At 59.7% G+C, this 17,003-nt stretch overlaps 4 protein-coding genes across 10 annotated transcripts in view; 1 reads left to right on the forward strand and 3 right to left on the reverse strand.

The window, feature by feature from the left end:
• Nucleotides 1–7,388, forward strand: part of RNF123 (ring finger protein 123) — a 30,333-nt gene extending 22,945 nt beyond the window's left edge. For 3 of the 5 annotated variants that reach the window (XM_034658332.1, XM_034658333.1, XM_002920539.4), the window contains 12 exons: nt 26–100; nt 231–318; nt 412–499; nt 589–673; nt 1,956–2,095; nt 2,202–2,390; nt 2,484–2,559; nt 2,795–2,879; nt 6,369–6,511; nt 6,645–6,739; nt 6,874–6,959; nt 7,041–7,388. In XM_034658332.1, the coding sequence (XP_034514223.1) occupies nt 26–100; nt 231–318; nt 412–499; nt 589–673; nt 1,956–2,095; nt 2,202–2,390; nt 2,484–2,559; nt 2,795–2,879; nt 6,369–6,511; nt 6,645–6,739; nt 6,874–6,959; nt 7,041–7,167 (1,277 nt within the window). In that variant the 3' untranslated portion in view covers nt 7,168–7,388. Of the gene's footprint in view, nt 1–25; nt 101–230; nt 319–411; nt 500–588; nt 674–1,955; nt 2,096–2,201; nt 2,391–2,483; nt 2,560–2,794; nt 2,880–6,368; nt 6,512–6,644; nt 6,813–6,873; nt 6,960–7,040 lie in introns of those variants that run through there. The other 2 variants (XR_004624709.1, XM_034658334.1) reach the window with 2 other exon arrangements.
• Nucleotides 3,172–6,369, reverse strand: AMIGO3 (adhesion molecule with Ig like domain 3). The gene has a single exon (XM_011226637.3). It carries the CDS (start codon nt 5,695–5,697, stop codon nt 4,171–4,173), a length of 1,527 nt encoding a protein of 508 aa, XP_011224939.2. The 5' UTR covers nt 5,698–6,369; the 3' UTR covers nt 3,172–4,170.
• GMPPB (GDP-mannose pyrophosphorylase B) lies at nt 7,360–9,873 on the reverse strand. Its single transcript, XM_002920538.4, has 10 exons — nt 9,722–9,873; nt 9,469–9,602; nt 9,270–9,350; nt 9,130–9,178; nt 8,847–8,989; nt 8,475–8,633; nt 8,294–8,372; nt 8,092–8,219; nt 7,822–8,004; nt 7,360–7,740 (listed from the first exon to the last, which is right to left on the reverse strand). Exons 2-10 carry the CDS (start codon nt 9,595–9,597, stop codon nt 7,609–7,611), a joined length of 1,083 nt encoding a protein of 360 aa, XP_002920584.1. The 5' UTR covers nt 9,598–9,602; nt 9,722–9,873; the 3' UTR covers nt 7,360–7,608.
• Nucleotides 9,874–10,202: 329 nt separating this feature from the next.
• Nucleotides 10,203–17,003, reverse strand: part of IP6K1 (inositol hexakisphosphate kinase 1) — a 58,975-nt gene continuing 52,174 nt past the window's right edge. For all 3 annotated transcript variants that reach the window (XM_034658337.1, XM_002920537.4, XM_011226635.3), the window contains exons 4-6: nt 16,494–16,675; nt 14,030–14,205; nt 10,203–13,668 (exon numbers count right to left, since the gene is read on the reverse strand). In XM_034658337.1, coding sequence (XP_034514228.1) covers nt 13,135–13,668; nt 14,030–14,205; nt 16,494–16,675 — 892 coding nt within the window. In that variant the 3' untranslated portion in view covers nt 10,203–13,134. The remainder of the gene's footprint in view (nt 13,669–14,029; nt 14,206–16,493; nt 16,676–17,003) is intronic.

Genomic DNA, 17,003 nt, shown 5'->3' on the forward strand with positions numbered 1-17,003 from the left:
GCTCTCCTACTGCCCCATCCTGCAGGCTATGAAGAGACCCTGACCCGCCTGGCCGCCATCCTTGCCAAACACTTTGCTGACACACGCATTGTGGGCACCGGTGAGGAGCCCTGCAGAGGGCTCAGGATGCGGGGTTGGGATGGCACCTCTGGCCGGCTGCTCTCTGCCCAGAATGCATGGGGGCCGGTGCTCACGCCAGCCATGTGCTGAGGCGCAGCCTGTCCCAACAGACATCCGTGACTCACTGATGCAGGCCCTGGCCAGCTACGTGTGCTACCCACACTCCCTGCGGGCCGTGGAGCGGATCCCTGAGGAACAGTGAGTGCGGGTCACGGCGGGGAGGCGCGTGCTCTGCCCTTCATGGCGCTGCGCCTGGCCTCACCCCTCGCCCACCACCGCTTGCCCTCGCAGGCGTGTCGCCATGGTGAGGAGCCTCCTGGCTCCCTATGAGCAGCGGCCCTGGGCCCAGACCAACTGGATCCTGGTGCGGCTCTGGAGGGTGAGCCCGGCTGGAGGGGAGGTGGCTGTGGCGGGCTGGGGGGGAGGGCTGCCCTCCCCACCACTGACCCCCACGGGCCCCCGTCACAGGGCTGTGGGTTCGGGTACCGCTACACACGGCTGCCGCACCTGCTGAAAACCAAACCGGAGGATGCCAACTTGCCCAGCCTCCAAAGTGAGTGGCCAGGTTGGGTGACCTGGGGGGCCATGGCCCCCTGCTCTTGGGTCCTCTAGGATTCTTCTCCCTTCTCCCGGCCTCTCTCCTGCACTCGTGCTGGGCCCCACCTCTGCCCCCTGGGGTTTCCATTTCCCGGCTTCCTCTCCATCCAGGGATACCCTAGGCCTACGCCTCCTTGTTCCCCAGTCCCACGTGTGCCCTTTGGGCCCGAATGCTCTGCTGGGTCACAGTATCCCCCCAGGCTGCCGGCAGCTGACACAGAGTGAGGACCCTGAACCAGCTCCCTGAGCCTGATTCCAGCACCCTGTCCTTCTCCCCCTTCATTGCCATCTGCTGGGGCCAGACCTTGGATACTTGAGTCAAGGCAGGGGCACAGACTAGGGGCTGCCCAAGGGGCTTCCAAGAGGAAGGGGCATTTGGTTGGGAGCAGAGTCTCTGCTCTCTCTCCAGGGGCCGTGGTCCAGCAGAGCCCTGTGAACCTGAGGACCTTCACCTAGGCTGGGCCTGGGGTGGTCCCGCTTGCAGTCTGCCTGTCACACTCTGCGCTCACCCCACAGGGTGGCTTTCCTTGGCCCACGTGGCGTGTTTCTGCCCTCATGGGCAGGGTTTTTACGTGAAGGGGTCCCCAGGGGCTGACTGCCTTGTGCAAAGTCACACATCAAGTCCTCACCAGTTGTTTTGGTCGTGCCTGCGGGTGGAACTGACCTGCAGATGGAGAGTGGCAGTGGGACCGGAGAATTGTCCTGCTGCTGTAGGAACTATTGATTTGCATGGTGGGGGGGCAGGTGTCCAGCCCAGCTGCGGCCAAGGGCTCTGGTTACTGCTCCCTGTCAGCCCAGACTTGGCACCCACCACCTCGGCCGTATGCCAAGGCCAGGCCAAGGGCAGCAGAGGAGAGGACGGCAGGGCTCAGACAGTGGGTCTTAGGGACGCTGACCTCGATACGAGTGAGGAGAGGTCTAGGTTGCCCTGTCTGGGTGTAGCCGTCCCTGAAAGGCATGTGGCTGAGAACTTGCTGGGGGAAAGGCTGGGGCTGGTGGGCAGCTCTGGGCCTAAGGGATGGTGTGGGGCTGGGAAGGACTTCAGCCTGTAGCTTGCCCAGCAGATGGAGGGACGGATTGAGCCCTAACCCCGTCCCCCCGCCTTTATGACCTGAGCATTCTCAGGGAGCCATCTTTTTGTCCTTACACCAATGGCCCAGCGAGTGAGGACAGGTACAGGACAGGCAGGAGCCCCAGACTGGAGTCCCCAGTGACCCCACCCCCTCACGGCCCTGCAGAGCCCTGCCCCTCCACCCTGCTTCAGCAGCACATGGCTGAGCTGCTGCGGGAGGGTCCCGACGTGGCGCCCAGCTTCCTCAACAGCGTCCTCAACCAGCTCAACTGGGCCTTCTCCGAGTTCATCGGCATGATCCAGGAGGTAGGTCATGGCGGGTCGGGTGGGCTGGGGCCTTGCCGTGGACCTGGCACGATCTGCCACGCGGCCAGGCCCCTGACCCCTGCCTGTCCCCCTGCTGGTGGCTCAGATCCAACAGGCTGCCGAGCGCCTAGAGCGGAACTTTGTCGACAGCCGGCAGCTCAAGGTGTGCGCCACCTGCTTTGACCTATCGGTCAGCCTGCTGCGCGTGCTGGAGATGACTGTCACGCTGGTGCCGGAGATACTCCTTGACTGGACCCGGCCTGCCTCCGAGATGCTGCTGCGGCGTCTCGCGCAGGTGGGTCCATCTGGGCTGGGAGAGGGGAGACCCCTGGGAATGCCCCAGTGGCGAGCCCCCCCAACACCCACCTGTGGGCTTCTGCCCTCACAGCTGCTGAACCAGGTGCTGAACCGGGTGACGGCTGAGAGGAACCTGTTTGACCGTGTGGTCACCCTGCGGCTGCCTGGTGAGGACCTAGCGCTCTACACCCATCGGATCCCAGGTCTCGGTTCCTCCGCTGGGAGCGGCGATGCCTGATTGTCCGTTCTGCATCGGGCCAGCCAGGCCTGGCACCCCCGGCCTTAGCTCGCCCTTCTCTGGGGAGGACGATGGGGGTGGGGGGCTGGCGCTAGCTAGGTGGGCCTAGATCCCCTGCGGTAGTTGCCCGTGACAGCTCTTCCCCTCCCTCCTTTACCCCCTAGGCCTGGAGAGTGTGGATCACTACCCCATTCTGGTGGCCGTGACGGGCATCCTGGTGCGGCTCCTGGTGCATGGCCCGGCTTCAGGGTGAGTGTTAGGCACGGGATCTGGCGTGGCTGATGGCAGTGGGCCGGCCAGGGCCTGCCGCCACTGTCTCTTCATCTCTACAGTGAACCTCAGAATCAGGTTTTTGAGGCAGGGGGAAGGCAGTGGGGTACAAGCTGCCTAATTAGGTGGCAGCAGCAGTGGCTCTGAGTAGGCGAATTGGGGACCCCACTGGCTTGGGGTTATGCCTCAGGCAGGGCTGGGGTGCTATCCTGCAAGGTACAGGACAGCACTGCTGGGATCAGGGGCTGAGGACACGCGCTGCTACTTGTGTTCGCGAAGGCTCTGGTAATGAGTACGTACCACCTTTATTAAAGAACTCCAGGCCAACTGGATCCAGGGTGCTTGTAGGAGCCCCCAGCTTAGCACCCACATGGGAGGGGTTCTCAGACCCCTCTTCCCTGCCTTGCTGCGGTGGGGAGTAAGATGCATATAAGACCAGGGCACTGCCTCAGCCATTAGGCCGAGACCCGTGCCAGCCCTTAAGAGGCTTCTACCCTCGAGGGACAGCGAGTTCCGGCTCAGCCCTCCCATCTTGGCCGTGCTCAGCAGGCTTTTTACTGCTGAAAAGCTGGGGTACAGGCCATGGTGCCCCTTACTGCTGTCTTGTGAGCCCATGGAAGAGGCCCTGCCCTCAGAGTGGCCTGTGGATGCCGCTGGCCAGAGATGTCGGGGCTGCTCGGGCTGGGACTCAGGCCAGGCCTCCTGGGGCGGGGGAGTCTCTTGAAGAGCCTTGCCTCCTTTCTGCCTGCCCACCAGACTGCATGGAGTTGTGAAGTTTGAAGGAGGTTAGATGCTGGCGCCTGTTTCCTCCTTCCACCCTGGGTGGGGTCCTAGGTCTTCCTTTGGAGCTCTCCTCTTCCTCTGCGGGCCCACGCTCCTCCTGTCCCGCTGGGAAGGGGAAGGTGGTTATGCTTCAGTTCTTCACCACTACTGCCTGACAGCTGCCTTGGCCCCTAAGGGTGTGCCTCGGACTCTAATGCAAGGGCTCTTCCAGATGGCCCCAGTTTCAGGCCCTATGGGACGTATGGGCACCAGCTGGTCCTGTGAGGGCCTACGGCCTTCAGGCCCTGTGTTAGAGCGGAGCAGGAGAGGGTGGGGAGCCCAGCCCTTCCATCAGCGAGTGGGGCTGCTGTAGTTGAGGTCGAGGCCACGCAAGAGACTGGAGGACCAAGCCCAGCGCTCCCACCAGCATTTGGCAGTTATCCGGGCGGGAGCAGGGAGTGGGGCAAGCAGTGGGCTGTCGGTGGTCTGGCTCTGAGCCCAGGGCGGCCTAGGTCATCACCAGACCCTCAGAGCCCGTGGAGCTAGCGGACTCAGAGCCAGCCTGGAGCCGCAGGCCCACGGGATTGTAGAGATCAAAGTCCTCGGCTACTGCCAGCTGCACACGCCCGTTGAGGCCCCTCCTGCCCGGCTCCAGGAAGACCACATGCTTGTGGACACTGGCCTTGCGGCTGGGCACATCCGGTGGGGTGGTGCTGAGTACCGAGGACTGTGCACTCAGCTCCTGCAGGGGGCTGGGTGCCCGGGGCCAGTGGCGGCAGCGGCAGGTGCGGCGGTAGCAGCGGCGGCAGCCGGGGCAGGGCGGCGCGAACAGGTAGAGCAGCACGAGCGTCAGGCCCACGGCGCAGCCTAGCAGGGTGGTGAAGCCTGTGTTGAAAGGCTCGGGCTCAGGGCGCGGGGAGTGCACGCTCACGTTGTACTCATGCGTCTGGTTGTGATGGAGGCGGGGCCCGGCGGCCAGGCACACGAAGAGCCCCTCGTGCCGCGGCTGCACGTTGCTGATGGCCAGGCTGCCGTCAGCCAGCACCACGATGCTGCCGTCTTGGGACCCCGGGGCCACGAGCAGCTCCTGCCTCGGTGACACCCAGGCGACCCTCACGGCGGGGGCGCTGGTGTTGCAGCGCAGCCTCAGAGGCCGACCCATCTGCACGTGCAGCTGCTCTTCCGGCCGCTCCAGGCCCCAGGCCAGGGCGGCCGAGCAATTCTCGAAGACCCGGCTGTGCTCAAAGAAGCGCACGCGGGACGTGGGCACCTTGAAGGCCAGGCACATGTATTCGCGGGCGAAGTCGCTCACGGCGCTGAGGCCCCGCTCGTGCCAGCGCTGCAGCAGGTGGTAGAGGCGGCAGTCGCAGGGCAGTGGGTTGTTGTGCAGGTAAAGGCCGTTCTTGAGGAAGGCCGGCAGGGCGGCCAGGTCGGCCACGGGGATGCGGCCCAGGCGGTTGGAGGAGAGGTCCAGAGTCCGGAGGTGGGCGGCACGCAGGCCGTGCAGGTGGTCGAAAGAGAAGGTGGCGAGCTCGTTGCAGCCCAAGTAGAGACGGCTGAGGGCGCCCAGGCCGTGGAAGGCGCGCTCGTCCAGGTGCGCCAGGCGGTTGTTGAACAGCAGCAGCCTCTCGAGCGCCCCCAGCCCCTCGAGGTCGTGGCGTCCCAGCGCCCGCAGCGCATTGGAGGATAAGTCGAGCAGCCGCAGGCCGCTGGCGTTGGTGAAGACTCCGCGACCCAGCACGTCCAGCTCGTTGTGGCCGAGGCGCAGGGTGCGCAGTTGTGAAAGGGGCGTCAGCCAGCCGGGGCGCAGGCGCCGGAGTGCGTTGTGGCTCAGGTCGAGGTCTGTGGCGGCGGCGGGCAGCGCAGCCGGCACGTCCCGCAGCCCCAGGCCCGCGCAGCTCAGTAGGTCGGCGGCGCACACACATTTGTAGGGGCAGTTATGGGGCCCGGAGGGCAAGAAGCCTTCCGCGCCCAGGGTACCCACCCCGACGTGCGGCAGGCACAGCAGTGCGCCCAGCAGCACCAGTCGGGCCATGGTGGTGTCTGCCGGGGGTGGGATGGGGGCGGCTCTGTGGGCGACGCCGCGCCGGGACTCACCCCGTTCTGCCGGCTGTGGGCTCCACCCCGCACGTCAACCGCCCCTGCTCCCCGGCTCCAGGTCCCGATTTGGGGCCGTGCTGCGCTCAGCACTCCCTCCTCTGGCTTCCCCAGCTCTCCGAGTGCCTCCCTGGTCAGCTTCTAAATACTCTCCCGGAGGAGGGCGGAGCCTCAACCTCCCATTGGCTCCTGCTGGAGGGGGCGGGGCAGCCCCTCCACCTCCTCGCGACCGAAGCACCCCCTCATGTGGCCGCCAGAGGGGGCGCGAGTCCGCCCCCAATGCCCCAACGTGTGCTTGGCCAGTGGCTTTCCGGGTGCCCATCTCCCCCAAAACAGGAGGGGAAACTTGGGAGGCACTCCTTTAACCTGCTAGTGATGTTCTTTACTCGTTTTCTTTGGAGAGTTAGTGTTTATTAGGGGGTAGGCCAACTTTATCCGCTGGTCACCCCCTTCAAATGGCACCCGGGCTGTAGGAGTTCTTATTGGGATCTAGGATGAGGGACACAGAGGGGGGCGGGTGGAAAGCAAGGTGGGCTGAACTGTCCCACGAGCCCTGCCCCTCCAGTAGGTACTGCTTTCTGACTACCCTTGCCCCTCTCCCCCACCTAGGACAGAGAGAGCCACGTCAGTACTCCTTGCTGATCCCTGCTTCCAGCTCCGCTCTATATGTTATCTCCTGGGGCAGCCAGAGCCCCCTGCCCCTGGCACTGCCCTGCCTGCCCCTGACCGGAAGCGCTTCTCCCTGCAGAGCTGTGAGTGGAGTGGGGGTGGGTCAGGGCTCTGGGGCTAGACTAGATCAAGAAGAGGAAATTCCTAAATCGTGGTACTTCAGAGGTACTGGGTTCCAGGGCCACAGTGGGTCTGACCCCTGCTACCACCCCCCAGACACAGATTACATCAGCGCTGAGGAGCTGGCCCAGGTGGAACAGATGCTGGCCCACCTGACCTCTGCGTCTGCCCAGGCAGCAGCTGCCTCCCTGGTGAGTGAGGCCACAGCAGCCAGCTGTACGCCACCCGCATACACTTTGGCACAACTGCACACTACGTAGGCACAGTCTTCGTCCACTTGTCTGGGCGTCCAACCCCAACCCACCCTGCACTCTGCTCCCTGCAGCCCACCAGCGAGGAGGACCTCTGCCCTATCTGCTATGCTCACCCCATTTCTGCTGTGTTCCAGCCCTGCGGCCATAAGTCCTGCAAGTAAGTGGGCCCCACGGGTGCAGGAGGCTGGGCAAGCGGCGGGGATACACAGGCTCTCCTCCACTGCCCCTCCCGTTGTAGAGCCTGCATCAACCAGCACCTGATGAACAACAAGGACTGCTTCTTCTGCAAAGCCACCATCGTGTCCGTAGAGGACTGGGAGAAGGCAGCCAGTGCAAGTACCACCACCACTTCCTCGGCTGCCTAGCCCACCCGGCAGCAGCCTCCACCCCTGAACTCAGACCCAGGCTGGGCCCTATTTATGAGCTCCTCCTGTCCTGTTCCCCACGACCGCGCCCCCCCCTCCCCGCCATGTCCAACCTCCTTGCCCGAGTGTAACCTCACTGGCGGGAGCCCAGCCGTGTCCTAATTGTGCCTGAGCTTGACTTTCAGTCAGGGCCACAGTGAGCATTAAATTATTATTCCATACAGCCCTGGCCCGGCCCTTCTTGAGGGAGTGGGCTTTGTGGGGTATGCCCAGCAAGGATCCTGTCAGCTTATGTCCACAGGAGGGGGCAGGTGTCCCAGCCGCTTCCGCCTCGTCCAGTCCTCCCAGATAAACGGCAAGTCTAGGGCCTCCTGATGTGTTACGCCAGGGCTCCCCCTGCCAGTGAGTAAGTGGGGCCTCAGCCAGCCCCATGGCATCCCCTCACATGATGATGCGAGGCTCCGGCACCGACTCGCCGATAGACTTGTGGGGCAGCACACTGGCCCCGTTGAGGTAGAGCTCGTCGTTTACGATGACGTCTTCACCCAGCACGGTCACGTTCTCCATGCGCACCTCGGGGGAGGGGGCAGGCCTGGTCAGCGAGGCAGGCACACTCCCTGCCCCTCTCCCCATCCGGCCAGCCCCTAGGCTTACCCACTGGCCCACGCGGCAGCGCCAGCCCACAATGCAGGACTCGAGCCAGGAGTGGGACCGGATGTGGGCGTCTCGCAGCACTGTGCACCGCCGGATGCACACGCCGTCCTCCACCACCACACCGGGACCCAGGCTCACGTTGGGGCCGATGCTGCAGTTCTGGCCGATGCGGGCACTTGGGTCCTAAGGAGAGTGGGGAAAATACGAGTGAGCCGTCCGTCTCCCTAGCCTGAGAAGGGGCGTCTATGACGGGCGGGGCAGGGGCCTCACCACCAGCACGTTGCCCACGATGCCGGGGCCTGAGCACAGCTGCTCAGGCTGCTTCTGTCGCAGGGACTGTAGGAAGAGGCACATGCCTGTGAGGAAATCCTTGGGCTGCCCTATGTCCATCCAAAAGCCTGTTGGGAGGAAATGCATCAGGGGGCTCAGCCCAGCCACACCACACCCCTACCCTGTGGCCTCCCTGCCTCACCCTGCAGCTCCATGGCATATAGCTGCCCCTCCTTGGCCATGACAGGGAAGATCTCCTTCTCAATGGATGTAGGCTGCAGCTGTGGGAGTGGGCAGCTTGTGAGCAGGGCTGTGGGGAGGGGGCCTGCCCTCCCCCAGCCTCCCCAGGCCCCCAGCCCCCCCAGCAGCCGGCTTCTACACACCTGGATGCGCCGCAGCACTGCAGGGTTCAGGATGTACATTCCCGCGTTGATCTTGTTGGACACGAACACCTGCGGCTTCTCCACGAACCGGTGAATGCGGCCTGTGTCAGCCTCACATACCACCACACCATACTTAGAGGGTTCCTCCACTTTGGTCACCTGAGTGGAGGGGGACCTCAGGTCCAGTCCAGGTGTGCCTGAGCCTTGACAATGCATACTGTCCTAAATCTCAGGGGCTGTGCCCCAATGCTTAAAGACACATACTGCACAGCTTTGCACCCACAACACAAGGGGACAGTTAAAGGCTGAGCAGTGGAGGAGGCTGGGCATGGAGGGACAGGAGTGTCAGAGAAGAAAGATCTAGTCCCTTACCAGGATGGAGCCCTCCTGGCCGTGGTGCCGGTGAAACTGCACCATGGCTTGGAAGGGGAAGTCACAGATCACATCACTGTTGAGGACGAAGAAAGGGTCCGAAGTCTCAGAGAGCAGGTCACGGGCAAGCGCCAGGGGCCCAGCTAGTAGAGAAGTACAGGTCACCATCTTCCTGGGGGCCATGGGGGCGTCTGAGCCCCCGGATCCAGGTTCGGCACACCCCATCCAGTCTGGGTCTTACCCCTTCCCGGGCCCTAAACCCTCCCCAGGAATCTTTACTGACCTGTCCCCAGAGGCTCTTCTTCATGGGACATGGAGATGCGGATTCCCAGCTGGAAAGGATAAGTCGCCTGTCAGGTTCCTCCCACCAGGGTGGATGGTTGCGCGGGGAGCAAAGAAAAAGGTCAAAAGTCCGAGCCTCACCCTCTGCTCCTGCGCCTTCATTTCCTTCTCCAGCACCTGAGACATGTAGCTCACGGCCAGAATCACGTGGTCCACACCAGCCTGTTGGACAAGACAGCGCCGGCCGACAGGGGCTCAGCCGGAAGGCACGGGCATCCGCGACCACCCCCTCCCCCAAGTGCTATCCGTCCCTCGTCCTGCCGGGTCCCCCGGGTCTTACCGCGGCCAGCGCCTCGACTTGGTGCAGCAAGATGGGCTTATTGCAGAAATCCACCAGTGGCTTCGGGATGCTTAGCGTCAGCGGCCGCAGACGCGTCCCATAGCCGCCCACCAAGATCAGTGCCTTCATCGCGCCTGCGGGCGGCCGGAGAGTGAGTCCCGGGCTCCGCGGCCCGGCCCGCCCGGCCGAGCCCTGTCGCGCACTCCCGCCGCCGTGCCCGGCCCCGCGCCCTTCGCCTCCCAGACAGACTGACCCACTCTGGCTCTGCCTTGGCCGCCCAGTCCGCCCGCCCGGCCCGGGGCTCCACACAGCAGGACGCGACACCAAACGGAGAGCGGCTAGCCCCAAACTCAGGCCGGACCTAGGCGGGCGGTGACGTGAGCCCGAGCCGGCCAATAAGCTGCCGTTTACGTGGCACGGGCGCCGACGTCGGAGCGCTAACACGCTGCGCTCCGGAAGACGTAGCCAATGAGAGCCCGAGCGCACCAGGCTGCCATGGGGACCGCCGGGGCTTGCGGGTCAGCTAACCATTGGCGGATCCAAAGGCGGAACTGGCGCCAAGGGCGAGGCTTCCTTCCCGACGGGTGCCGGGGTCCGCCGCAGCACGGCCGCTTCTGGCCCCGCCCCGGGGCAGCGGCTTGCGGGACACGACGGAGGAACGGGAGGGAGGGGGGCGGCGGTCGGGCCGGGCCTGTGTCCTGGAAGCCGCGGGACAGCAAAGAAGCGGACACACCTCAGTTTCTAGCGGCTTTATTTTGACATACACGACCTTAGACACAAGCGGGGCGGGCAGCGCTAGGTGTACAGAAAGGGGCGACCGGCCCAAGGCCCGAGCACCCCTCCCCCGCACGCAAGGTCCAGAGGAGACGCAGCTGGCCCAGCCGCGGCCGGAGCCGAGAGTGGAAGGGGGCGCAGGAGCTCGGACGGTGTGGGCAGGTTTAGGCGGCTTCCAGGAAAGTAGAGCAGAGAGCCATTCCTAGAGGCGAGGCCTCACAGTTCCCCGAGAAGCAAAGGAACCAGGTCCTTCCCAGGGTGCTCCAATTTTTTTCCTCATTAAAACTTTTTTTTTTTAATCGGCAAAAACAAAACCAAATTGAACAGCTTTAATGTTCCAAGCAATCTGCATCTTAGGGAGTGTGCACGTGGCCAGATGTGCGCGAGCGAGCAGCGGCTACAGAATTAGACCAGGCCTTTGGCCCCTCGGGAAACCCCCACACCCACTGCACAGGCCCCAGTGTGAGGGAGGGGTGGGGTCCCTGGCAAGTTGCTACACTGGTCCCCTTCCTCGTTAAGCACCGCCGGTCCCATCCCCCCTAGCCCAGGGGGCTGGTGTCGACTTGGCCCAGGGAAGCACTAGAGAGAGGGGTCACTTGAGCGCCCCAACCCGTGATCCCGCGTTGCACTTTGGTCCCAAGTTGGGGTTTGGGAAGGCAGGGAGGGCCTGGCAGGGACAGGGCTCTCTGGCAAGGAGCAGGGAGAAAGTAGAGGCGGAGAACGTGTGTGCACACACGTGCCCACCACCATCCACCAGATGACAGAGCTGGGTCTCCAAGTGTCAAAAGTGCTGAAAAGAGGGGTCCTGCCCTGATGAAGCAGCAGCAAATCCCAGGCCCTTCTGCTCTTTTTAGTGCCAGGAAAACACTGAAGATAGTGGGTACAGTCTCTCACTATGAAGAGAACGGGGCAGCATCTGCTCCCAAAATATAGGAACTCAGGAGGCACAGCACATCCCCAGGCTGGAGAGGTTCAACTAAAGGGGGCCCCAAGGGGACCCTGACTCTTTGCCTTAGCCTCTGCCCTGCCAGGAAATGACGGTCTACACTAACGAAAAGCTACTACCCCTATGGCTGAAGCCACAGAATGGGACAGGAAAGATGGTTGTTACTGACCAGAAACAGGCAAGCTGTCCCTCCCAGCCCCAAGGAATGGGAACCTGCCCACCACTGGCACCAGGATCAGAGGGCCGAGAGAGAGATGGGATCCATCAAGGAGCCCGTTTAAAATGTGTGAAGCTGCATCTCTAAGGACTAGGAAAGTAGTCCACCAGTTCCAAGGTCTCTCAGGCTGGCAGGCTTACCTTTAATGCCCAAACAAGGACACGCCAAAAGTGACAATAACAGTGGCCCTAGGCTCAGAGATGAGGGAACTAACCTTGGCAATGACTAGGTGAGTGCAATGTCACCTCTTGGCCACATGTCCGAGGTGGCAGGTCTCTGTGCCATTAAGGGCTGGTGGCAAAAATGATTAAAACCACCAGAAAGGTCACCCCTTGGGCCTCCACTGTACCACTGTCAGCGCTCAGCAGGGCTTACACGCCAGGCCCACAGAGAAGGTGCTGGGCCATCCGGGAAACATCTACAATTCATTCGCTACCAGTTCTTTGTAAAAAGGTAGCACCTGCTGACAACAGGGCCAGGGGCAAAAGCTTACTTCAGAAACGGGAAAGAATATTTTGCTGAGGAAAGCATGACAGAAATCAATTATTTACTAATGAACAAGGCTACAGCCCAGGAAAAAGATCCTAAGAGACAAGGGCTGACAGATGGACAAATGGACAGACTGATGGATCCCAGGACTGATGAGACAAAACTCATTAGCAGAATCTGGGCACCTGCACCCAAGGCCCAAACAATGTCCCTATAAGCAGAGAAGCTTAAAGCTCTCCCTCACAAGACTGGAGCTCCTCACAATGGGCTGCTGCCTTGAGCTTAGCCTGGGGAAAGGTGACACCCTGAGCGGACCACAGCCCTTGAGCCCTGGGAAGGGCAGCCCATCCAAAGGCAGCACAGCTGCCCAAGCTAGAGGAAGAAGACTCCCACCCACAGCACAAGAACTGCAAATACTGTTTAGGCCAGAGCCACCAGAGGCCCTGAGGCCTGCCTGGGACACTGACTCTCCTCGGCAACAGAACAGGGACCCCTTCAGTGCGGCAAGAAGGAGTGGCCTCCTCAGGCAAGGGATCTCGGTAAGAAAGGCTGGCTGGGGTGTGCAGGCAGGAAGAGCAGCAAGTTCAGGTGCCAAAGAGTGCCTGGGGATCCCAGGACCTGTCCTCTGCCACAAGCTGGCTTCAGCCCAGTCATGAATCTAGCCTCATGCCAAGTTCAGAACCAAGAAGGATGGGTCCAGCGATGTACGACTGGCCCTGTGGTACCCAGGGGGCATGTGTTAAAGAGCTGGCTGATGCCCACGCCACCAGACGAGAAAGTCCCCCAACAGATGGGCACCCAATCCTCTACTGGTGAGGAACAAGGGATGAGTGAGCACAGAGGGGCCTTGCACCAGCCCAGGGCTTCACCCTAAAACCAGCAGGGCCCTGCAGCCACAGACACCAAAGACCTAGGCAAGAGAAACCAATGTCCAAGGGCACCCTGTCCCTGCCGCCGAGCCCATCCACCAGGGGCACCTCTTCCTACCTAAGTCAGCCTGGACACAGCAGTCAGAGCCGTAGAGCTAAAGGAGCCTGGCTGAGAGGATGTGTGTTGTGCCCTCCTTCACTTTATATATATGGATTCCAGGCTACAGCTAAAAACATTTCTTTTAGTTTACACCAAAGAGAAATATAACCCTTTAAAAGCAAGTCTGTGTGTCCTCATGGCGAGTTCAGTCAGAGCAATGGTCCCTGCCTGCGGGTGGAGAAGAAGGGGTTCTGGGGGCCCAAGGCCGGGCCTACTGGTTCTCGTCCCGCATCTGTTCCATGATGCTGATGAGGTTCTCTAGGCCGAACACATAGCCTCGGTCCGGCCCGTCATGCACAGTGGGGTCATCCCGGAAGCCCTTGAACGTGCTGTGTGCAAAGTCGATCATGCGGACATCCACCTTGGGTGGAGAGGAGGGGCTGGCCTCGGGGCTGGTGCTACTGGGGCTGGTGCTAGGGCCACAGGGCGGTGCCCCCTCAGGGAGCCCTGTATCCAGGTGCTTGAGATGCATCTCAGCCCGGCGGTCCAGGAAGGACTCTGCCCGGCACTCCCTGCCATCGTAAATGACAAGCAGGGAGCTGGAGTAGAAGCGGTAGGAGGCCTGCCGCTCCAGCACAGCTTTCAGGCCCCGCAGTTTGCTCAGGATGGGCTCAAAAAGGTCACGCCTCAGGTCCAGGCCGTTGTGCAGGTACTGATAGAGGGCGTTGCGGAAGCCTTCAATGGAGAGCCCGCGGCCATAGTACTTGTTCCTGCAGAGGTAATGCCCTGTGTCCAGCTGGTACACCTGAAAGCCCAGGAGACAGAGCGGGTGAGCACCAGGGAGGTCGGATGACCTTCAAGTGCCCTGGGCAGGCACCGTCTGGGAAGTACTCCCGGCCAGCTTGACTTGTCCCGATGTCAAGGCAACAGGCTCTCACAGAGGCTCTGGATCTGGAGCCCGGACTAAGGTCACCGGTAAGGCCAGGAGGGCTCAGGGAACATACCTATGAGGACGCACTCGGCACCCTGTGGGGGACTCACCCTCTCGGAGGAGATTCTGGACCACTGTGGGCCCGGAGGACACCTGGCAGGGGGAGCCGGCAGGTACATGGGCCACCCAAAACACGCGGGCAGCAGCAGCGAGGCTCTCACCAGGGTCAACTCACCTGCATGCCACAGACCCTGACACCCAGTGTAGCTGACGTACTCTGCTCACACTTCCTCATCTGCCGGGCCGCCTTCTCCGCGGACGCGTCATCCCCGTGCTGCCGGGTGCCCATCTTCAGGTCCAACACGCAGGGGTACTTGAAGTGGTGCACCACGTTCTCGAGCAAGAGGAACTCTGGGCCGTGGTCAAGGAGAGTAACAGCCACATTCACCATCAGCCCCACACAGGAAAGCACAACCACGTTTTGCTATAAAAGGGGGCGTTCTCTTCTAATGTGATCTGTATTCACCTCACAAACTCTCGAAAGTAGATGTCACACCACCGGCTTACTCATTCTTTTCAAACATTTTTTTATTGTAGGAAATACATGTAACATAAGATTGGCCATTTTCACTACGTTGAACTGTGCAGCTCCGTGGCACCGAGTACATTCAAGTGACTGTGCCACCTCCATCACCACCCACCTCCAGAACTCTTCCACCTTCCCAAACAAAAACCAGACACGGCACCCGCCTCACACTAACTCCCATGCCTCTTCACGCCCCCGCCACTGGTAACGACCATTCTAGTTTCTGTCTCTATGACTATTCTAGACGCTTCCTATTTGTCCTTTGGTGTCTGGTGTTTCACTTAGCAAATGTTTTCAAGTTTTATCCAATTTGTATGTAGCATGTGACAAAATTTCATTCCTTTTTATGGCTGAAAAATTTTCCGCAGTGTGTGTGTATATATGTATATATATAAATCTGCTGAGGCCATCATTTTTATTTTATTCTATTTTATTCTGTCCTGTAGGCATACACAAACTGAAGAAGATCTGGCAGATTCGTATACATCCCTGGCACCATTCGTTAACCGAGGCCCTACTCAAGCCTAAAAGAAATAAGGAAGACATCTTTGCAGCACTACTACAAACATGAGATATCAGGTTTACCATTCCCGAATGGCAATCTTAGAAAAAGGTAGATTTAAACTTCTATCCTGCCTTTTTCTGACTAAACTTCAAACCAGTAAACTACATATTTAAACCTATCCCTTGGTACTTCTAGAACCTTCTCCTTAAAATGCCTCTATAGTCCCGGCCAGCTGGCATTTATACCCATGTTCTCGTTTACATCTACTGGCTGCAACCATCCTGGATAAAGGTATAGGCTCGTCATGCCTGTCAAAAGTCATCGGGGCCCACAGTCTGGACCTCAATTTCGTACTGGGGGACGAGGAAGCACTCCCATGATCTTGGATGGTAAGATAGTTGTAATCGCTTGACAATGCACATACTGACACTGCCTAACTCTTTGAAGAATAGCTTACAGAAAACCATTAAATTTGGCCTTTAATTAATTTCATGACCTGCTATAACCTATAAACAAATGGCAATAAAACTTAAAAAGGGCTGGGGCGCCTGGGTGGCATAGCGGTTGAGCGTCTGCCCTCGGCTCAGGGTGTGATCCTGGCGTTATGGGATCGAATCCCACATCAGGCTCCTCTGATATGAGCCTGCTTCTTCCTCTCCCACTCCCCCTGCTTGTGTTCCCTCTCTCGCTGGCTGTCTCTATCTCTGCCGAATAAATAAATAAAATCTTTAAAAAAAAAAAACAAAAAAACAAAAAAACTTAAAAAGGGCTACAGAAACACCTCACAGTGCCGGAGAGTATGGGCTCTTGAATCCTGCCTTGGCCACTCATGGGCCTGGAAACAGCACTTAACCCCCTGCGCTCCATCTCCTCATCTACACACAGGCGTCGCTAACACTTCCTCCCTCAAGAGACTGTTCTGCAAACTGAGTAAACAGATAGGGCTCGGCACATTTCTCCTCAGTTTCTCAGTAAGTATTAGTTATTCGCAGTCTACTGCTCCAGACACTAAACGATCATCAGAATTCCCATTTTACAATACTTTTTGTACTTTTACCATCTTAAAGACTACTTACTATACGTTGTTCAGGTATGGTGTTTCTCTTGGACAAAAAAACCCCCACGTATCACTTTGTAATGATTGTCTTCTGGGAGGGGAGAAATGTATGTGTGCACACACACGCAGACGCCTGATTCTAGACATGCACTGATAAATACAGTAATCACTAGGCACATCTGGCAATTTAAATTTAAATAAATGTAAAATTCTGTAACTCGGTCACGGCAAGCACGTTTCAGTTACTCGGTGTGGTCAGTGGCTACCATACTAACCGCAGATACACATACCTCCACTGTCCCAGAAGGTTCTACCAGACAGCCCCCTTCTGAACTGCCAAATTTAAGCTTCACGCTCGCCAGTCCCGAAAGGTAGAAAAAAACCGAGTCAATAAAACAAAGAAGGACAAAGAGCCTATGAAAAAGGGAGAGGAGAGCAAGAGGGGCTCCTAGACAGAGAGGGCCTCGGACACAGTGCTAGAAGGTGTCCTGACACAAGACCAGCCCGTGGTCCCAGCAGGGGCACCGCTGAAGGCGCAGTAACAAGGATACTGTAGAGCTTGCGGTCCTTGGACTCGGAGCGCATGCGGCTCAGCTGCTGCTTGTGACAGCGCAGGCTCCAGGGGTTGTGGCTGATCTTCTCGGAACTCAGACCACTGTTGCCGTCCAGCATCTGGAAAGGGACGTCTGAGTGGCTGTGGAGCTCCACCTTCGGGCTCTTTGCCTCCTGGGAGCTAAGAAGGAAGAACAGGACACATTGCTGAGGGGCTCAGACAAGACAGCCTCTGGGGTCCCGGTGCACAGGGTGAAGGAGGTACCTCTATCGGGTCTCATCTGCCACCCACAGCCCCTGCTGACGGTGGCACAGAGGCCCCAGATGCATGAATGCATAAAAGTGAGTCATAAGTAGTGTTTATACTTGTGTCTCTGAAAACTGTCTCAAAAATAACTCTTGGCATCAAATTATGTGCTGAAGATAGCACTCCCGACCCACTAGGAAGGCTATTATAAACATCGGCTACAGCAAGCGCGCAGAGGACGTGCAGGGACTGGAGCCCCGTG

This window comes from Ailuropoda melanoleuca, chromosome 4 (assembly GCF_002007445.2).
Source record: "Ailuropoda melanoleuca isolate Jingjing chromosome 4, ASM200744v2, whole genome shotgun sequence".
Lineage (NCBI taxonomy): Eukaryota > Metazoa > Chordata > Mammalia > Carnivora > Ursidae > Ailuropoda > Ailuropoda melanoleuca.